General features: G+C 41.3%; 1 protein-coding gene across 1 annotated transcript in view; it reads right to left on the reverse strand.

Annotated features, from left to right (window-relative positions):
• The window catches only part of CPZ (carboxypeptidase Z), a 126,685-nt gene that overhangs the window by 79,215 nt on the left and 24,466 nt on the right, over nucleotides 1-23,004 (reverse strand). Inside the window, exons 2-5 of the mRNA XM_040335359.1 lie at nucleotides 22,305-22,334; nucleotides 19,958-20,332; nucleotides 3,641-3,856; nucleotides 855-1,051 (exon numbers count right to left, since the gene is read on the reverse strand). Of these exons, the coding sequence (XP_040191293.1) occupies nucleotides 855-1,051; nucleotides 3,641-3,856; nucleotides 19,958-20,332; nucleotides 22,305-22,334 (818 nt within the window). The remainder of the gene's footprint in view (nucleotides 1-854; nucleotides 1,052-3,640; nucleotides 3,857-19,957; nucleotides 20,333-22,304; nucleotides 22,335-23,004) is intronic.

Genomic DNA, 23,004 nt, shown 5'->3' on the forward strand with positions numbered 1-23,004 from the left:
CACTCGGGGTCCCTCTCTGGTGGGATATCCATGACCGGCTGTGGAACTGTGGCAGGAAACAGGCACACTGACCCTGGATCACAGCACCCATGTCCAGCGTTCTGTCTTCTGATCACCTTGTAGTCTCTCCTTTAGCTCCCCGGGAGCCGCAAAGTGACTTTTCCTCCTCTCTCCCAGAAGATTACAATGGGCCACCTGTGTTGGGGATTACATGCCCCAAAATACTTTGCTGTAGCTGCTCTGTGTTTGGCTCTCTTCCCCTGCCAATAAAGAGGCAGGGGAGGGAGCAGAATAGCCAGCGCTGCTTGCATACAGAGAGTTCAGTGAGGAGAGGAAGGGGTGAGAATTCACCCGCAGTTGCTGACAGGCTCTGTGTCACTGAAGCCTGTCAGTGTTAGTTTGGGTGCAGCCGGCAGGCGGGCTAAGTGGCACCTGCTATACGCAGTTTGATGAAAATCACTGTTCTTTCCAAGAGCCAATGCAATTTCACCTGTGATGGCGGATGCCATAAATCAAGAATGGATACACATAGCAGCCACACATTGAATATAATACATGTCTGTTTGCCCCTTCAAAAGTGGTGACAACCAATCAGGTACAAGCTGATGAGATTTTTCTACAAAGGTGCAGATGATCATGCATGCACCAAGAAGTGGGCAGAGCTGACCTGCCAGGACAAGGGATGATGAGAAATACAATGCAATTTATGATGTTATACAAGTGATTTATAGGGATTGATTTTATGCTGTATTTTTTTTAATACTCCTAGAGAGATTTAATAGCCATCAGAGTAGGGCTAGAGAATAAGCACAACATTTTGACCACTAAAACGCAACAGCATAAATTCGTTTTACCTCTTCGGATGCCAACTCATAGCCATCTGGGTTCATTGAAGGAAAGAGGTGGATCCTTGTAGTGTTGATCAATTCCTGGATCCTGGGATTGCCAAGGAGATATTCTGAGCACAAATACTGGGCAAGATAGATCAGTAACTCCCTGCCAACCACTTCGTTTCCATGCATGTTGCCAATGTAACGGAATTCCGGTTTTACTGTAGAAACAATTGAAAATATGATGATTTAGTCTGTAATTTTATAGTCAAAAAGAAACTCATAGTAATGTCTGTGCATCTCACTAACATCAGCCAAAAGTAATAAAAAAAATACTATTTTCCTCCTGAAGCCTTGTTTACACCATTGCATAATGCGCATATAATGGCTTGTGTTTTTGAGTTGCCATGCTAGGATGCAATTATTTTAAAAATTATGTTTATACCTATGTTGCAGTTGGTTTTTTAACCCCTTTTTTCTGGTTTGTTTGCCATTACACTGCAATGCACTGTGATGTGTTACAGGTCGTCGTAACCTGCCAAGTAAAAATGTACCATGTCTAGGAGCCCTAATAACTGGAAATGGTTTGCCAATACCCCTCCCTCGGTAGATGACAGGTCCAGACTGGTCTACAGTCTTTTAGAAATGCACCCATCAAAGGGGGCCTCCAGTAAATATTATAAACTGTGGTCCTACTGTTTGGATTTTCGGTACATCCTGCTAATACTGTTTTGTACTTGAAACCTTTAATGGAGAGTGGTGTGATGTATGGGAGGATTTCATTTCTGTTTGTATTTTTTCTCATGATACAGTACATAATTATATACATTGCATGATGATGTTCTGTCAAATACTCCAACCACGTCACTTCCGTTTTTTTTTTTTTAAATATCATTAATTGTATAGTTTTACTAATTTCTATTTGGTCCGGTACTGGATGATTTAGCCATTTTGACAACACAGCGCTAACAAAGACAAAGGTTCTGTCTGGTGCGATGCCTATTCAGTATTTTTAATTTCCGGTCTATGTATTGCAATTGTTGTACTTTGTGTAACCAAACCTTGTTGTCTATTGCATGAATCACACTATTAAACTTGTATTATTCTAATTGTTTTGTTCGTGTATGGTTTTATTTTTCCTTTTTGTAATAGGAAATAAGACTATTTTCCCTGTCCTCCTATTGGAACCACATTGGGCAATGCAGTCTAGTGCCATTCGTGTGAAGGAGCCACAAGTAAAAAAAAAAAAAAAAAAAAAAGTCCATGTCCAGGCAATCTTTTGGCAGTCGCTTTGCTGGGTTCTCCCTCCCCCCGTCCAACCCGGGTCTCCCGGCTGATGCTCTGGATCCTTCCCACTTTTTGCTGTGGGCCTCTGTAGGCCGTCCTATATGGCACATTGCGAGACCGTTTGGGGGTTCTAACCACCCTTGCGGAGACAAGAAACCAGGGGTCCCTCTGTGGATTTTAATCAGACTCTGGTCTAGATACAACTGAAACCTATACACCGTGAGTTGGTAACTATACATTCAAAGTTTATTCTGTTTCACTAGCACTTTTTACCATGTGCCTTACTGCTTTACTATTATACGTTTATTCTTTGTTACAGTTTTGCACCCTATTTTCCTCCGAAGAAGACCCCCAGAGGGGTTGAAACGCGTCAGGAATCACTTGACCCGAATATTAACCATTCATGTTAATTGATGTCATGTAATTTGGTGCAATACTTCATGTGTACATGTTTTCAGTGTAAACCATACCAGAGCTTATTATTTTATATTTTTCCACTTATTAAATAATTTTTCTACTTTTTTACAAATGTTACCTTGTTGCATCCTTTAATTTCTTTTGCTGCCTAAAAACCCTACTGGGGAGCCTTTCCATATACAATTATAATTTTTTTTTAACCATTTTCCGCCCGTCATATAGCAATATGATGTGATGTGCGCAAAGTGGTTGCATATCCTGACTGAACGTCACGTGGAATCCAGCAGGATAAGCCGCTAGCGCACGCCCGCGTGTCGTTCAACCCGGCAATTAGTGGCGTGATGTGTCAGTTTGACACTTCGCATTTCCGAATCCCAGTAAAGAGCCTCTGACGTAGGCTCTTTACCACATGATCAGCTGTGTCCAATCACAGCATATCGCACTGTAAACAGGATGAGCCATATATCGGCATTTCCTCCACTCACGCTGACAGGCACGAGTAGAGTCGTCTCTTCTGAGAGGAGTCTCTCTGCTTCTCTCCTGACAGAGGGGGTTCGGCACTGATTATCAGTGCAGCCCCCCCCCCCCCCCCCCGGGGATGCCCACCCAGGTCCACCAGGGATGCCCAATCAGGGCCACAAAGTATGCCAATCAGTGCCCAATAGGGATGGCACTGTGCCCATCAGTGATGCCTGCCAGTGTCCGCTGACCAGTGCTGCCTAACAGTGCCATTTATCAGTGTCCATTAGCGCTGCAAATAAGTGCCACCTAACAGTGCCAATCAGTACTGCCTCATCAGTGAAGGAGAAAAACATATTTACAAAGTTTTGTAACAGAAAACTAAAAAAAAAAAATCTAAATGTTTAGTCCTTTTTTATTTGTAGTGCAAAAAAAAAAAAAAAAAAACAGTGGTGATCGAATGTCACCAAAAGAAAGCTCCATTTGTTCGAAAAAAAAAAAAGATACAAATTTTGTTTGTGTACAGAGTCGCATGACCGCGCAACTGTCATTCAAAATCTGATAGCGCTGAAAGCTGAAAATTGGTCTGGGCAAGAAGGTGTATAAGTGCCCCCTGTATTGAAGTGCTTAGAGAAACAAATACTCACATGGTTCATGCTGGCCTGGTTTGGTTGAAAACTCAATTACTATGAGATCCTTCCCTTCAAAGCTGCGTCCAATGTTGTACGTCTTAGCAATATGGGAGCATTTGCCTGCAGTTTTCTTCAGAATGCTGACCATTTGTGCATAGCTGTGATGACTGAAATCAATGAAGGTATTTGGCATTTGAGGAAGTGAGTCGTCAGGTGTTTCTTCAATGTTAACTGTAAAAAAAAAAAAAAAAAAAGTAAAATATCCATGTATAATACATGCACCTCCCAAAAACAAAAGAACAAAAAATATATATTATTGGGCACTTGAAAACTACTGCAAGAATTAATTAAATAAATGTACCATGTCACTATATTACTAGCAGTAAGAATAATAAAGTAATAGCAATAAAGTAACTAGCAATAATAAAGTAACTATCCCACAGGACAGTGGTTATTCCTTATTGTGAAAGTAATTGTCCCAACAAATTATGCACTCAGCAGGCAAATGTGTTAAAAAATATATCATACAATCAGAATCCAGTAAAGTGAAGTTATATATCTCTCGGGGGCCAAAAATAATTATTATGTTAATGTAGTAAAGGTCCAACATTTGTGAAATATCCAAAATGTCTCAAGGAATGATAAAGGTATCGAAATCCTGATCACCTCATGCAGCTCTACCAAGTTACAAATCCAGTCACCAACAGTCGTGACCTCCAAATTATAGGTGGGTTGAGAAGTGCATTGTTCCCGAACAGTTCAGATGGCAATCATACCGCCTCCTCCGATATAACAGATTTCACAAAACATAAGTAAAACTAAAAAAAAAAAAAAAAAAAAAAGAAAACTCGAAGAGCACAATACTATTTATTATTCAAAAATTAGTAAAACCGTTTACTGCGATTATCTCACATGTATCAAGTGTTTGAGCTGCACTAAACAATCATAGGCATCATGATACGGCCAATAAAGAACCGCTTCTATCATGGAAAGTATCAGAAAGATTATATTGGTTTTTAACCTACCACCGGTAAGCAGAGTGCAAGAATCCTTGTGTAGCGTGTGTGATGACATCACTGTCCAGCTCTACGTTTCGATGTTACGTCTTCGTCAATAACAAAAGTAATCATGGACTGGTTTTGGGATTATTAAAGCTTAAATCCAGGATGAACTCTTCTTTACACAAAAGTACTCCTCCTGCCAAAAGCAGCCCCCTCCCTTATAAATGTATTAAATTGATTGTTTCAGTGAACAAAAAATATGGGTTTCTGATGTCTCTGCCAAAAAGGCTATTAAAATTTCAATGTGTGGGCAGCAGGAGGTCCAAATCCCACAGATACATGAGCGCCTTACAGAACTCCACGGATGCCAATCAATAACTAAGGCCAGTGCAAGACTGGGCTGAGCTAAAGATCGGATCCACCTATTATGGGTAGCACAAAATTAAGGACACTAGCACGGTTTTCCCTGTTACCACCCTACTGTATATGATGGTGGTAACAAGACTTGGCACCCTCCACCTTATGAAAAAAGCAGGGATAACTGATCATCATCATCTCCCCGGAGGTTGGAAGACAAATATGTTTCAAGATAAAAATTCAGTATACCATAACCAGTGTAGTGCAACCAAAACAATCAATAATATATTAAATATAAAGTCCCAGTATCTTAAAAAAAAAATTCCACCTTGGTGTGACTCAGAGTAATAATTAAAAAAAAAAAAAAAAAAAAAAAAAAAAAGAGTTAATGTAATCCAGTGACTTCAGTGACCACCCCCTCTAGCTGGAATGTCTGCTCACCTTCAAACTATGACCCCATTACAGACTTTCAGTTGCCTGCAAGTAAGGACGTCTCTGGGCAATGATGACCTCCTCTTGGGACCCCAATCAGTTGTATAGATGTGTAAAACATGCACATCATCTCTCTAAGCTTACATACAAGGAAAAAATGTCCTGAAACACGGCTCCTCTCACCTGTACGCATTACGCTCTTCGTTGAGCTTGTTCAGCAAGTCTTGCTGTCAAAGACAGGGAACCAATTAGATGATAGAGAGCGGGGCCAGGCCGCAGCTCTGTGTCAATGGCCACACAGAGTAGTGACTTGGCTCAGGTGCCCCCACAGCAAGATGCTTGCTGTGGGGGCACTTGGCAGGAGGGAGGGGCCAGGAGCACAGAAGAGGGACCAGAGAAGTGGAGGATCTGCGCTGCTCTGTGCAAAACCACTACAAAGAGCAGGTAAATACGGCATGTTTGTTAATAAAAAAATAAAAATAAAAAATATACTTTAATATCACTTTAAAGTGGTTGGAAACTTCTACCAATAGGCAAGCCTAGAATAAGGCTTACCTATAGGTAGTGAAAGTATCTCCTAAACGTGCAATGCATACTAGCACATTATGCTTTTCTTTTGCAGGCTATACAGCGAGCAAAAGAGGAAGTAAAACCGATCAGTTCAATGTTAGGGAAAACTTCACACAGACAAAAAGGCACCTGTGTATAGAGTCATATCAGAAGCATTTGGAAATGCAGTAAACCTGTTTTTGCTTTCTGAAAAGTTCCATGGCTGTTCTACTTGTGGGAGTGGGCACCACACATTTTAGCAGACACATATATATGACTACCGTATTTATCTGCATATACCGCGCATTTTTTTCCCCTTAGAATCAGGGGAAATCATGGGTGCGCGTTATACACCGATCCCCGCTGTCTGTGCCTAGAGCCGAGCCGAGTGTACTGCGCACTCGACTAGGCTCGGCCCGCCGCAGCCTAGAGCACTGCGCACTCGGCTAGCCTCAGCCACGCTCGGCTCCGCCCGCAGCCACGCGAGAGGAGCCGAGAGAAGACAAGCCAAGAGGAGCCGAACACAGGAAATCCGGCTCCTCTCTGCGCCAAATCCGAAAACAAACACCGCTGCCACCTGGGCGCAAGGCCGCAGAAGGACGCCGGACAAGGCCGGCGATGGACGCAGGGCAAAAATGTAAGTTTTCTTTTTTTCCTTAAACTACCTTTCTAAGGTTGGGGTGCGTGTTATACGCCGGCGCGCGGTATACCCCGAAAAATACGGTAAATTTTATATTATCAGCTGTATTCTAAACAGAATATAAAGGGAATTATTATTATACAGGATTTATATAGCACCAACAGTTTGTGCAGCGCTTTAAAACATCAGGGCAGACAGTACAGTCACAATACAGGAGGAATCAGAGGGCCATGCATAGAAATTTGGCCCTTTATATTGTAGGCCTGTAATTCTTAGTAATAACTCGCCTAAATCTGTCAAATCTAGTAGACATCCCGGGTTTGAACTACTAAATCATAAAATATAATAGAATAATAAAAAAAATAATGATATAATCATAATAAAATTAATTTCCTCACAAATCACCATCGCTCAATTCTGCAAGTGATTCCTATTTACTATTGCGGTTTTCTAGCTGGTCTAAAACCACTTTTGACATAAAGGGACACTTTCCTGCAATGCAATCCTGAGTGTGGCTCGGGGTTACCGCCAATGGTACTGAAACGTAACCCCGAGCCACATTCGGCAATACACCAGGGAGGTTAAAATGATCAGCTTCTATTTATGCAAATCTTTATCCCAAAAGGAGGAAAAAAAAAAAAAAACAGTTTGCAGTAACTGCAAGTGTTGTCTGGAGTTTGGCTTCAATGTGTTAGTGTATTTAAATCTGCAAGTACATCAAAGACTCGCCTACCCCCAGATTGACAATGCTGCTGTCCAGGGGTGCCCCCTGTGCTCCTTTATTCAGTACAAAATGAAGGCAGACATTACAGGTACAATACCATTTAGTACAAGAGGAATCAGAGGACCTGCATGTATCGAAAATGGGAACAGACAGAATATGGAGTAGCTGTGCATGGCCACCAATCAGCTTCTATCTTTAATTTTCAAAGCTTAAATCGGAGCTCCACCCAAAAGGGGAATCTCTTGTCTGCCTCCTTCCCCCTCCACTGCCACATTTGGCACCTTTTGGGAGGAGGGGGTACCTAATTTTGTCACCCCCTCCCCCTTCCTCCAGCAGCCGGCCCATTTACAAAGTGCAGCGTGATTCGTGTATGTGCAGTAGGAAACCAGCTGAGACGCCGCAAGGCCTCAATGTCGGTTTCCCTTAGCCAAGATGGCGGCGCCAACACCCGAGAGCCCATTTATGAATCGGCTTGGATGAGGACACCACTGGATCCCTGAACAGGTAAGTGCCCTAATAGCAAAAGTCAGTAGCTACAGTAGTTGTAGCTGCTGACTTAATTTTTTTTTTGGGGGGTGAGGCCTGGAACTCCTCTTTAAAGTGGTTGTAAAGGACATTTTTTTAACCTTCATGAATTCTATGCATGTAGGTAAATAAACCTTCAGTGTGCAGCGCCCCCCCCCCCCCCATACCTACCTAGGCCTGATCTTGATGTGCAATGTGCAAGAGAACCGCGGCTCTCCTAGGTCTCTTCCTCCTGAGTGGCTGAGATGCAGCAGCAGGAGCCATTGGCTCCCACTGCTGTCAATCACAGCCAGCGAGGTGGGAGCGGAAGGTGGGGCTGAGCCCATGCTCTCTGTGTCTTATGGAGTTAGAGAGCCAGCTCAGAAGTGAGCATACATGAGTGCCCCCACCGCAAGAGGCTTGCTATTGGGCCTAAGAATATAAGCGCAAGTTACTCGCTGGGGGGGCCACATCTTGGGTATGCCACCCAATTCTGGGTACCAGACCTCAGAAATGATGTGCTGGAACTGGAAATCTTCATGAATGTAGAAAATAAGGTTTTTAAAATATTAAATTATATTTTCTGAAAGCTACAGTTAGATGGACAGCATACTGGTTAGATAGAAACCATGAGCCTTTAGCATTGCCTCGTTTCCGGTTAGTGGTTTTGTTTTTATTTACTTTCCTTATAAAAGGATAGGATAGGATAGGATAGAATAGGATAGAATAGAACTTGGTCTTCTCTGCAGATAGTCCTGGCATTTATTCCTAAGGCTGAGATGGAAAAAAAATATTTGGCTGCCTTCAGGCTCCCTCTAGCGTCCTAAAATCAGCACTACAGACAGTTGATGTGTTCTCAAATTTCAGTATAGCACCAAGTTTTTGAACATCTCACGGACCGCTGTTCAATCCATCATCTCAAAATAGAAAGCATATGGTACACTGTGATTTGAGAACTACGATTCCATTAGTGTTGTTCAAACGGTGCTGTAACATCCACACACAGGTGCTCCCCACTCCTAGGTAGTAGCCGCTCACCTCCGAGTGTGCAACCTTGCGTTTAAAGCTTGGTCTAAACAGGCTTATGAATCACCTCTGGATTCTAGATATATTGCTGGGTCCCAAATCTCCTCATAAACAAATGATATTAACCACTTCCATACTGGGCATTTTCACCCCCTTCCTGCCCAGACCAATTTTTAGTTTTCAGGGCTGTCACACTTTGAATGACAATTGCGCGGTCATACAACACTGTACCCAAATCAAATCTTTATGTTTTTTTTTACCCACAAATAGAGATTTCATTTGGTGGTATTCGATCATCTCTGCGGTTTTTATTTTCTGCGCTATAAACAAAAGAAGAGAATTTATATTTTATTTTTAAAACAAACACTGTGGGCCAGATCCACAAAAGGAATACGACGGCGTATCTACTGATACGCCGTCGTATCCCTGTTTCTATCTTTGGAACTGATCCACAGAATCAGTTTCCAAAAGATAGGGAGAAGATCCGACATGTGTAAGGGACTTACACTGTCGGATCTTAGGATGCAGTACCTCGGCCGCCGCTGGAGGCATTTCTCGTCGAAATGCCGCTTCGGGTATGCAAATTAGCACTTACGGAGATCCGCGAAGCTTTTACGCTTAGTTTTTTTCTCCGTAAGTATTTGTTTGCAAACGCAATATTAGGGCTGCTTCTACAAGGCCTAAACTGTTTAGGCCTTGTAAAAGTAGACCCTTCTATCCCGCGTCGCCGTCTTTTTTTTTTTTTTTTTTTAAATTTCCCGCCGCAACTCGTATTTTTTTTTTTACTCCCGTCGCGATTCTCAAAACCCTGCGCAACGTAAAACCGCGCTAAGCACGTCGGGAAAATGACGTCGTGAGAATGCGCAGTACGGCCGGCGCGGGAGCGCGCCTAATTTAAATGGGACTCGCCCCATTTGAATAGGAACGCCTTGCGCCGGCCGGATTTAAGTTACACAGCCGAAAATTTCTAGGTAAGTGCTTTGTGGATCGGGCACTTAGGTAGAAATTTTGCGGCAGTGTAACTTAAATGGCAATATTTAATTTACGGCGGCTTGCTGCAGATCTGGCCCTAATATTTTTAACTTTTTGATTCAACCACATGCCGACCACGCTATAGTCATAATATGTCTACAGCGCGGTCAAGTTATTCTGGGAGTAATAGCAGAATGCGCTTTGGGGTGCAATTTGTGGTATGCATCTGCTGTGTGTGAGAAATAACCTGCCAATATGAAAATTTTGTGGGAAAAAAAAAAAAAAAAAACATTAAATTTTGCAAAAAATTGCGGGAAAAAATTACAACTTCAAAAAACTCACCATGCCTTTTTCTAAATACCTTGGAATGTCTTCTTTCCAAAAAGGGTAATTTGGGGGGTATTTGTCATTTTCTGGCATGTTAGGGTCTCAAGAAATGATAGACCGTCAGTACTTCAGGTGTGATAAATTTTCAGATATTGGCACCATGTGGACTCTACAACTGTCACAAAGACCAAATAATATACACCAATTTGTACTTATGTTTACCAAAGATATGTAGCAGTATACATTTTGGCCAAAATTTATGAAGAAAAATTACTAAAAATTTTTAAATGTTATAACAGAAAATATTTTTTTTTTTTCCCGAATTTTAATTTTTTTCTTTTATAGCGCAAAAAAAATAAAATCCAACAGTGATTAAATACCACCAAAATAAAGGTCTATTTGTGTGAAATAAAAGGACATATACACACACACACACACATACACACACAAATTACTCAGTTTAGACTGATACGTATTCTTCTACAAATTTTTGAAAAAAAAAAAAGAAAAAAAAAGGGGTACATTGATTGGTTTGCGCAAAAGTTATAGCGTCTACAAAATAGGGGATAGATTTATGGCATTTTTACTTGTAATGGCGGCGATCTGCCCGTGACATTGCGGCAGACACATCGGACACTTTTGACACGTTTTTGGGACCATTCACATTTATACAGCGATTAGTGCTATAAAACGGCACTGATTACCGTGTAAAAAAAATGTATATATATATATATATATATATATATATATATATATATATATATATATATATATATATATATATATATATATATATATATATATATATATATATATATATATATATATATATATATAGTTGTCCCGATACCACTTTTTTAGGACTGAGTACAAGTACCGATACTTTTTCTCAAGTAGTCGCCGATACCGAATACCGATACTTTTTTTAAAATGTGTCCCCAAATGCAGCGATGTCCCCCCACAGATGCAGCTATGTATCCCCCCCATCCAGCCATTGTCTCCCCCCATGCAGCCATGTATCCCCCCCAGCCAGCCATTGTCACCCCCCAGCCAGCCATTGTCACCCCCCCATCCAGCCATTGTCACCCCCCCATCCAGCCATTGTCACCCCCCCATCCAGCCATTGTCACCCCCCCATCCAGCCATTGTCACCCCCCCATCCAGCCATTGTCTCCCCCCATGTCCCGCTTACCTGCATCCCCGCTGCCGCCGACTGTGTAATACGCCGGGAACATTACAACTTTGAATCGCTGTAATGATTGGCGCCGCGCATAGACACTCCCCCTCGCTCGGGATTGGACAGTCCACCCGAGCGAGGGGGAGTGTCTATGCGCGGTGCGAATCATTACAGCTATTCAAAGCTGTAATGTTCCCGGCATATTACACAGTCGGCGGCAGCGGGGATGCGGCGTCACGGCGGCGGGGGGGGAGGGGGCGCTGGCAAGTATTCTATATTGGTATCGGGGGTATTTGCGGGAGTACGAGTACTCCCGCAAATACTCGGAATCGGTCCCGATACAACTATATATTATATATATATATATATATATATATATATATATATATATATATATATATATATATATATATATTCCAAAATTCTAATTTTGTATAGAAATAAATTTGAATAGAAAAGATTAGAATAGAAAATAATAGAGAAGAATAGACTAGAAAAACAATAGAACAGAATAGAACAAAATATAAATTCTTTGCTTTTCTATTATTTTCTGTTTTATTCTAATCTTTTCGTTTCAAATTTGATTTCATTCTATACGAATTTCGAATTTCAGAAAATGGTTATATATAGTTTTGTTTAAATGTTGGTAGCATTATTTCAAATTTGATAGTTTATCAAATTCGGTAGATTTGTTTTCTAATGCTGTAGAATTATTTCGAATGCGGTCGAATTTTTCCGAATACGAAATGAATCCTGAAAACGAATGCAACAAACTTAACTAAACAAATTTAGTTAAATAACGAAACGAAACACATTTTTCCATCCTGCACATGTCTAGTGAGAACTAAACACTCGATTGTAAAATAAAAAGAACTGAACAGTGACTTTAAATCTGGACAGGTGGCAACTCTAGTGCCAACTAAAGTTGCATGAATTATAAAGGTCTGTATCAATTCCTTTTCTACCAGATTACACCCATTTCTTCCCACACACCTTTCTCTGCTATAAATCCATCCATGACTCCATATTCAACAGCCATTACTAAAGAACCCTTCTATACCCAACAGCCATTACTAAAGAACCCTTCTATGCCCAACAGCCATTACTAAAGAACCCTTCTATGCCCAACAGCCATTACTAAAGAACCCTTCTATGCCCAACAGCCATTACTAAAGAACCCTTCTATGCCCAACAGCCATTTTCTTAAAAGTCCAATATCCAAATTTATTCTTTAACCTTTAAAAAGGTAAAATGTTTTACTTGAAAAGCAACATCACTATTTATCTGTACCTCCCTAAACTACTGAAGCATTTAGATATTATTCCCACCAATCTCCATCTCTATCATTCTGAATGTACCATGCACTATGCCATTTCATTCGGCATAGGCCCACAATGTTTTAATTTGTTCTTAATCCTCAGAACCCACAGATTTCCATCAGTTGAAGCGTTTTCTCATCTGCCTGTGTTTAAACACATTTCAGATCCATATGTTACAGTTGCTCCAATTATAGCATTATACAAATATAACTTTAAAGTTTTCAACACCACATTTGAATTCAATATTGAGTGATATACAAAGCAACGTCTATTTCCTGCTTTTTTTTTTTGTTAGCTTTCTTTTAAAGCGGTTCTCCACCCTAAAGTGGAGTCCCGTTGATCGGAACCCTCCCCCCCTCCGGTGTCACATTTGACACCTTTCAGGGGGGAGGGGGGTGCAGATATTTGCACCCACTTCCGGCCCTGCATTCACGGGCAAAAGATGGGCATTCCGTCACATCCCGTCACCCCCCCCGTTGTGTGCTGGGAACACTCGGCTCCCAGCGGGAGCCAATCGGCGGGCGCGGCGCGACTCGCGCATGCGCCGTAGGGAACCGGGCAGTGAAGCCGCAGCGCTTCACTTCCTGGTTCCCTCAGCGTGGATGGCGGGGGGAGCAGCAGAGAGACGAGCGATCCCTCGTCCTCTGCTGCGATCGGCACTGGACTCCAGGACAGGTAAGTGTCCTAATATTAAAAGTCAGCAGCTGCAGTATTTGTAGCTGCTGGCTTTTAATATTTTTTTCCCATGGCACATCCGCTTTAACTACTTTACTCTGTTATAACTACTGATACATACTTAAATATGTTAAACAAAAGATTATGAAAAACTTCAAATTTATAAATGTTAGATAAGAAATGTTAATTATATTTTATTCTATAATCATGTATCAAACCCCATCTATATGACACCTCTTCTAATTCAACAAAACATTCTCTTAAAATGTTACTGAACCCACAACAGTAAAATCAGTCTGTATATGCAGTAAAGCATGCTTGTTATACTCACTGTGGAACCCAAGGGGTTAATCCTCTGCATTGTGAAAAAAGGCTGTTTGATCCTGTCTCTCTGATCCTCCCCTTCTTCCACTGACTAATAATTTCCTGATAACACAGAGTTTATTGAGTCAGGCTGCACATGCTCAGTTTAGTGTGTATTGCTAGAGAGGTTATTCCTTCTCTTTGGGAGGATGCATGTGATCAGCACAGGGCCAATTAGCACTGTCCAGACAGAGGGTCATGGGTCTTGCAGTCTCATAGGTCAGTCAGAAAACTCCTCCTACAAGCTTTAACCAGTGCTTGGCTGGACACTGATAGAAGTCACAAGACTGCTATATACTGCTGGGGAGAAAAGGTATTTAGCAGTTTATATCCATGTTCTGTGTATTGTGGGAGATCAGATATAGTGAATGCAGGGTACAGGGTTTAGTACCACTTTAAGCACTATGTTCATCAATCACGATCTACCGCATATGTTAACACAAGTTTCCCTTAGAGATCTTGCTATCTTTAAAGTTTTTATATAAAACTTTTCACTAGCTGCTACTACTTTTTGCTGGCTATAATAAATCTGCATGCATTGCAGGACATCTTCCTGCCTCGGCCATCTATTCACTGAAAATTCTTCTTAAATTTTTGTCCTTTTACTTTTATTTTTGAGTCTGTAAGTGTGATCTTTACTAGCCTTGCCAGCTTGTTAGGTATCATGAACTCCTGTAGTGCTTTATATAACATTTTCCTTACGTATTCACAGGCCTGCTTGTAATCAATAAACATATGGTGTAAGTTGATATTATATTCACCACATTTTCCCACACCAAGCGCAACTAGTAAATAGTTTTTTTCTGAATACCACGTTGATAGTCTCCCAGGATCTGTACAACATGAGGTTCCAATCTCATTGCCAGAATTCTCATCATTACTTTATATGTGACATTTTGCAGGGAAATACCATGATCACTCTTGCATACTGGTTTGTCTCTTTTCCTCAGGATAGCTTAAATTATTTCTAATTTCCATTCTTCTGGCATTTGTGATTTCTTCCATGCCTACAGTTTATGTACAAAAATGACCCTAAAACTACAGGAGCACTTATACAAATGGGCAGCCTTGTAAGGAAGATTAGCTATACAAGTGCATCTCATAAAATTTGAATAAAAAAAAAAAAAAACAATTTATTTCAGTAATCCAAATTTAAAAAAAATATATGAAAAACGCATATATATATATATATATATATATATATATATATATATATATATATATATATATATATATATATATATATATATATATATATATATAAAAATATTAGGGCTGTAGAAATTAACTATTAATTCCTCGATTAATCGTTAATTTTTTTGATCGATCAGAATTCTTTTGATCGGTACTCACCTCTCCACCGGCTTACGGGTCTTCAGGGAGTTCCGTCGGAGATCCGGTGACGTCACGGACACAGTCGGGGCTTGTCGTGTCCATCTGAAGGGCTCCTTTGCTGTACCTTCATACCAGCGGGACCTTACTATCTGCCACATGCAAGGGCTGTTACACTTCCCTCTATCAACCTGGGATTCTACAGCCATCCACTGGGAGTTGTGATAGTTCCCTTCACGGGACATCTACATGCCGACGGACTGATGTTAACCCCTCCTCATCTGGATTCAGCAGCGGTATCATTGTACACATTTTTATACCAGTATTATACTTGGCTACATGTTTTTATATGACTGCTTTTGCTACTGTTTGGTATTACTCGCACCATTTTTACAGTTTTTGTAGCTACATTGATTTTATCTCCAGTGCAATATTTATTTTGTTACCTATTTGAAGACTATAACATTTTTAATGCTATTCCCATCGAGCACTGCCTTTGTGTGTTTTTTGTATCCCATTATCCATTTTTCCAGTGGTTGGTAGCTGCACTGGGAATCAGTAACAGCCATTTAAACCCATCTATGGCCATTCCCCTTTATAAGAAGTGGATCCAACAATCCACTTCTCATAAACAGGCTTGCTAGAAAATTTTGCCTCAATCCAGCCAATCGACAGCAGAGATGATCAGTGTATTCTGGCAGCGGAGGAGTCCCACTGTCAGAATACAATGACACAGCAGAGAGGATTCCCGCATCCACCTTGAATGTGAGGCTGGGAGAATCAGTTAAATTTTTTCAGCCCATTGGCCGCGCATTGGCAACTTTGTACCCATTTCTTTCTTTTTTTTTTAAACTCTATGGCCTTTGTACACTTTTTAGTAATCTTCCTTTGTAAAGTATGACAACCAGTCACTTTTTCTGCAGATTCTAGTATTATGTTTTACATTTTCTGCTATTTATTGTTCATTATCTAAATTTCCTTTTTGTGCATTCTTAACAATTACTTTTTGATAGGTCCAAAACCTAGAGATTCATACAGGGAACGCAAACTGTCTGTCATCCAAACATTTCTGTACTGCACCAATCACCCCACTCCCTTTTACATGTAATGTGGTGACCCTGGAACACACCTGCAGGTGATGCTGTAACACCAACCTCTGAGGGCTTCACAGAACAGCTGTATTTATACTGAGATTAAATTACACACCTATTTACTAATTAGGCGACTTCTAAAGGCAATTGGTTCCACTAGATTTTAGTTAGGGGTATCAGAGTAAAGGGGGCTGAAAAAAAATTCACTCCACATTTTTCACATATTTATATGTAAAAAAAAAAAAAAAAATTGAAAACCATTTATCATTTTCCTTCCACTTTACAATTGTCACTTTGTGTTGGTCTATCACAGAAAATCCAAATAAAATACATTTGCATTTTTGGTTGTAACATGACAAAATATGGAAAATTTCAAGGGGTATGAATACCTTCTTAAGGCACTGTAGGTCATAGTTCTTTATACTCTTGACTGTTGGCCTTGCTTGAATAGAACCTTCTTCAACACACCCACAAAATGAGAAGAAAAGAAGCAACCTGAATTGAACCCCAGGACCATAATCTGCCTCTAGATTTAAAGTATAATGCAAAACTTTTTTCTTTAGTTTTAAACAGAGTGCAGATGGATTAGAACTTGTCAGTTTTTATTGCTGTCTTTGCTTCCATTAAGGAGATTCACCCAGGGCTCAAGTCCTGCAGGAACGGGTGGGAACGGAGTTCCTGCACTTTTTTCACAGCAGGAACGCAGTTCCCTTTGCAGGATTAGAGCGGACTAGAGCAGCCGAGCCACCCGAGCCAATCCTTCACTAAGTGGCAATGCCCAGCTCAAGTCACTGTCAGGGGCAGGCGAACCTTAGTAATCCTTTATGTTACTGGCCGCTTCCTGTATATGGATACATCGGGTAGTGTGCGGGTATTCCGTCACTTCCTCGATGCCGCAATGTCTCCTGGGAGCTTTTGTCATTGTTCCCAGGAGACAATGCGGAGCTCTGCCGTGAGTTTTTGCAGGATTTAGAAAGAACTTGCTTGCTCCTGGGAACAACAACAAAAGCTTTCAGGAGACATTGCGGCATTGAGGAAGTGACGGAATACCCGCACACTACCCGATGAATTCATATACAGGAAGTGGCCAGTAACATAAAGGATTACTAAGGTACAGAGGATGGAAAAAAAAAAAAAACATGCGGTTTAGTAATTATGCATATGAGCGTATCATTTTTTTTTTTTTTTGGTGGGGGAGTGGGTCTTGGGTGGGAGTTCCCATACTTTTTTCCCCAGGACTTGACCCCTGGATTCACCTAATCCGTTTGTCCTGTTTACCATTATCATTGAAGGTGAAAGAAAAATAAAACCCCAAAAAGTAACAGAGGGGAAATCTTCCATTGGAGACACTAGTTGTGGTGACCTGGGGCTCCCCAAGGAATTTGCTTAAAGGAGTTGTAAATAAAAAAAATAATTTTTTGCTGAAATGACTGTTTACAGGGTATAGAGACATAATAGTTAACTGATTCCTTTTAAAAATGATTAAAAATAGATAAAAATCAGTCATATAATGTACCTGCAGTTTCTAGTTTAGTTTTTGCATGTTGTTTCCTGCCTGTGCTGTACAGAGCCATAGAGCAAATACAGGGCAGTGATGGTTTGGAAAAACAAAACTGATTGGTGCTGAGGGGTTTTAGACACACAGTAATCACACCTCCTTGATTAGTGACCACAGAGAGAAAGCTCCCAGTACTGTGGTTATCAGGAAACAGACAACCAGGAAGTGTGGAGATCAGAGAAGAATTACAGCAACTTGGGAGCAAAAACGAACAATGAGGACATGAAAAACACAACTGCATTAAGGTAAAGGAAGCTAGATAAAAAAAAATATATATATTTCCTTCACAAACCCTTTAACCACTTAAGACCCGGACCTTTAGGCAGGTAAAGGACCTGGTCAGTTTTTGCGATTCGGCACTGTGTCGCTTTAACTGATAATTGCGCGACGTGGCTCCCAAACAAAATTGGCGTCCTTTTTGTGGTTTTTATTTTTTGCGCTATAAACAAAAATAGAGCGACAATTTTGAAAAAAAAATTCAATATTTTTTTAATTTTTGCTATAATAAATAACCCCCAAAAACATAAAAAAGTATTTATTTTCCTCAGTTTAGGCAGATACGTATTCTTCTACCTTTTTTTGGTAAAAAAATAAAAACGCAATAAGCGTTTATCGATTGGTTGGCGCAAAAATGTATAGCGTTTACAAAATAGGGTATAGTTTTATTGCATTTGTATTAATTCTTTTTTTTTTTTACTACTAATGGTGGTGATCAGCGATTTTTTTCGTGACTGCGACATTGTGGCGGACACTTCGGACAATTTTGACACATTTTTGGGACCATTGTCATTTTCACAGCAAAAAATGCATTAATAATGCATTGTTTACTGTGAAAATGTCAATTGCAGTTTGGGAGTTAACCACAAGGGGGCGCTGAAGGTGTTAAGCGTGAGCTCATCTGTGTTTCTAACTGTAGGGGGGTGTGGCTGTAGGTGTGAAGTCATTGATTGTGGTTCCCTATATTAGGCAACACCAATCGATGACAGCGCCACAGTGAAGAACGGGGAAGCTGTGTTTACACAGCTCTGGGGACCGATCACGGGACTCCAGCGGCGATCAGTTTCCCGCGGTCACGGAGCTTCGGACCGGGTCACGGGCTGGGCACTTAACCGGTTAACGCCCGCTGCATGTATATGTACGTCCACAGAATGGCACGTTTCCCGGGGTTGGGGGGGTTCGATCGGGGCCCCCCCCGGTACATGCGGCAGTCGGAAACCCGGGGGGAGCGATCCGGGACGAGGGCGCGGCTATTCGTTTCTAGCCGCCCCCTCGCGATCGCTCCCCAGAGCTGAAGAACGGTGAGAGCCGTATGTAAACACGGCTTCCCCATGCTTCACTGTGGCAGCTGCAGCGATCGAGTCATCCCATTTATAGGGAGACTCGATCGATGACGTCAGACCTACAGCCACACCCCCCTACAGTTGTAAACACACACTAGGTGAAACCTAACTCCTTCAGCGCCCCCTGTGGTTAACTCCCAAACTGCAACTGTAATTTTCACAATAAACAATGCAATTGAAAGGCATTTTTTGCTGTGAAAATGACAATGGTCCCAAAAATGTGTCAAAATTGGCCGAAGTGTCCGCCATAATGTCGCAGTCAAGGGAAAAAAAAAAAAAAACGCTGATCGCTGCCATTAGTAGCAGTAAAAAAAAGAAAATTTTATAAAACTATTCCCTATTTTGGAAACGCTATAAATTTTGCGCAAACCAACAAACGTTTATTAACGTTTATTGCAAATATGTATCGGCCTAAACTGAGGAAAAACAAAAAAATTATATATGTTTTTGGGGGATATTTTTTTCAAAATTGTCGCTATATTTTTGTTTATAGCGCAAAAAATAAAAACCGCAGAGGTGATCAAATACCCCCAAAAGAAAGCTCTATTTGTGGGGAAAAAAAGGACGTCAATTTTTTTTGGGAGCCACGTCGCACGACCGCGCAATTGTCTGTTAAAGCGACGCAGTGCCGAATCGCAAAACCTGGCCTGGGCCTTTAGCTGCATAAAGGTCCGGGGCTTAAGTGGTTAAAGAGGACGTACCTGTACGTGCTTGTGCCCAGCCGTGCCATTCTGCCGACGTATATGTGCAGGAGGCGGTCCTTAAGTGGTTAATTTACATTGATTTCCTCTCACTTACGGTTGCTTAGGACAGGAAGTGAAGGGAAATCTACACAATGGTAGACAGATGGAAAAAAATAAATAAAACAACCCTCCCTTACTCTATCCAAAATATATAAAAATAAGTTTTGCGTATAGTTCTACTTTAAGCTAATAGATAGAGTACCTCTTAATTTTTCCAGTGGATCATGACATCCTTCCTCATCACTTGCAAAGAAGCGATCGCAGTCCAGAAAGTAAGGCCATGCCATGTCAATAGCATCGAAGGCAGGAAGGCAATTCTTCTTCAGAGTCTCACAGATTTTCCTGCATGGTTTTACAATCTTATTCTTCTCACATCGTGGTGCCAGGACAGTACATCCCAGAAGCCTCAAGTCAGGATTGCATTCTCCTTGTAGCAAATTGTCAATGACACTCAGCAGGATGTACTCGGCACTGAATTCTGTATCTCCTCTTGATCGATGGTCTAATGAATTTGGGTACATGGTTTTGCTATAGGGCAAGTCATCACAATATCCCAGGACATTGTCGGTACACGTTCCTGGGAAAAATACACAGGGATTAACTTTTGGATCTACATAGATAAGGTTTAAAAATGCAAAACCAAGAAAACAAAAAAAAAAAAACAAAGACATATTTAAAATGGGATTTGAACTTTTCTAAAGAAAAAGGGCCAGATTCAGAAAGAGATACGACGGCGTATCTCCGAGTTCCGATGGTCGTATCTATGCGACTGATTCATAGAATCAGTTACGCATAGATATCCCTAAGATCCGACAGGTGTAAGTGACTTACACCGTCGGATCTTAGGTTGCAATTCCAGGCCGGCCGCTAGGTGGCGCTTCCGTATTTTTACGCGACGAATATGCAAATGAGGAGTTACGCCGATTCAGAAATGAACGACCGCCCGGCGCTTTTTTTTTACGTCGTTTGCGTTCGGCTTTTTCCGGCGTATAGTTACCCCTGGGTCTATGAGGCGCAGCCAATGTTAAAGTATGGGCGTCGTTCCCGCGGCAAAATTTGAATTTTGTACGTCGTTTGCGTAAGTTATTTGCGAATACGGATGGACGTAATTTGTGTAAACGTCGAAAGCATGACGAATTGCCGACGTCATTTGGAGCATGCGTACTGGGATTCAGTCGCGGCCGGCGCATGCACAGTTCGTTCGGCGCGGGGACGCGCATCATTTAAATGATACACGCCCCACTACCCACCGAATTTGAATTACGCCAGGTTATTTTACGCTACGCCGCCGCAACTTTACAGGCAAGTGCTTTGTGAATACAGAACTTGCCTGAAAAACTTGCGGCAGCCTAACGTTAATGAGTTACGTTACGCCAGCAGAAAGATCTTTCTGAATCTGGCCCATAGCTGCCATAGATGGATAGAATTTCGAACGTAAAAGTCTGAGGTCGCATACACACGATCGGTCCATCCATTGGTTAACCGATGAAGCTGACTGATGGTCTGCTGTGCCTACACACCATCAGTTAAAAAAAACGATCGTGTCAGAGCGCGGTGACGTAAAACACGACGTGCTGAAAAAAAAATGATTCTGAGCATGCATGGATTTTTAACCGATGGTCGTGCGTACTAATGTTTTGACCTATCGGTAAGGCGTCCATCGGTTACATTTTAAAGCAAGTTCTAGATTTTTTGAGCGAAGGATAACTGACCAATGGGGCCCACACACGATCGGTTTGGACCGATGAAAAGGTCCTTCAGTCCGTTTTCATCGGTTTTGACTGATCGTGTGTACGCAGCCTTAGGAAAATGTGTATGAAAATTCTCAGAACTCTCAGAACATTCGTTTGTCGTTTGAAAGATTTTGTTTTAACATTTAATTTTGGAATTAATAGACTTTACTGAACAAAAACCCTAATAATTAGAAAAATAACAAAATTCTGTTTCGAATAATATTCCTATGCAAGAGGAGAACTTCCCCTGCTGTACAGGAAAAAATAATTGCCATTTCAAAAAGGTCACGTTACCTTTTATACCAGGATAGCAACTCGGTTTGATTTGCTGACTGGAAAAGTGTGATGGCAGGATGTTGTCGGATAATCCGACCGGTTGTATGCTCCATTGGACAATTGTTGTTGGAATTTCCGACAACAAATGTGTGATGTCGGATTATCCGCTTGTGCGCACAAGTCCGTCGGAAAAAAAATTCAAAGTACAAACACACATGCTGAGAAGCAATGCCAACCATAACACAATAGCAGAAGTTGCCCAAAGGGTGGCGCTAAAGAGCTGAAAAACAACAATTTCGTATTTGTTGGCCAACAATTATTTGCCATTTGTATGCAATACAAGTTCACGGCCAACGCCTTAGGGACAAAAGTCAGAAGCTTGGTCTGCAGAAAATCCAATCGTGTGTACGAGGCTTAAAATTTGTTCAGTGAGCCTAGGTCAAGTGTCTGTGATAGGCTGCACCTCCATTGTCAACACTAGTTCAGCCACCAGAAATATCTAAAGTTTTTAGTGCACACATTACATCATGGATCACTTACCTTTCTCTGAAGCAGGATCCACGCATCGCCCTGCAAATATTAAATAAGAAAAAAAGTTAAAAATTCAACTTAGAAAGGAATATTCATAGATTAGCATCACATGCATTGTTTGTGTCCCGACACTGTGGTGAGAACAGTTGGTGCTACCCACAAAAAACAAAAACAAAAAAAAAAACTGAAGTATATTCGCCGTCCACATTCTTAAAGTTGAAGTTTAGGTATGATAAATTTTACATCGGTACATTGCTTCAGCTTGGACCAAGTATGTATGTTCCATATCTGTGGTCCCCATGGAAGCTGGAAATCACTGTAGTAAGCATTACTACTACACTGAGTGCTGCTGGCTTCTAGGCCCCATGCCGAGAATCTACTCTTCTACTTTGTAAACACAGGAGGATGGCATGGGCATCATTCAGGGAACACTTTTAAATTTTCGTAATGAATGCAAACAAATTCTCTGACTGTACAAAGTGGGAAGACGGGGCAGTGTCATCAAGAGGAAATGCAAAGTGTTCTCTGAATGAAACCTGTGCCCTACAAGAGACCTCTTGTGTTCAGTAAGCAGCAAGCCAGACGCGCAGCAAGGGACCCTGAAGCTTGTGATGATCACCGTCAAGCCACGTACACACGATCAGTCCATCCGATGAGAACGGTCTGATGGACCGTTTTCATCAGTTAACCGATGAAGCTGACTGATGGT

This window comes from Rana temporaria, chromosome 1 (assembly GCF_905171775.1).
Source record: "Rana temporaria chromosome 1, aRanTem1.1, whole genome shotgun sequence".
NCBI lineage: Eukaryota > Metazoa > Chordata > Amphibia > Anura > Ranidae > Rana > Rana temporaria.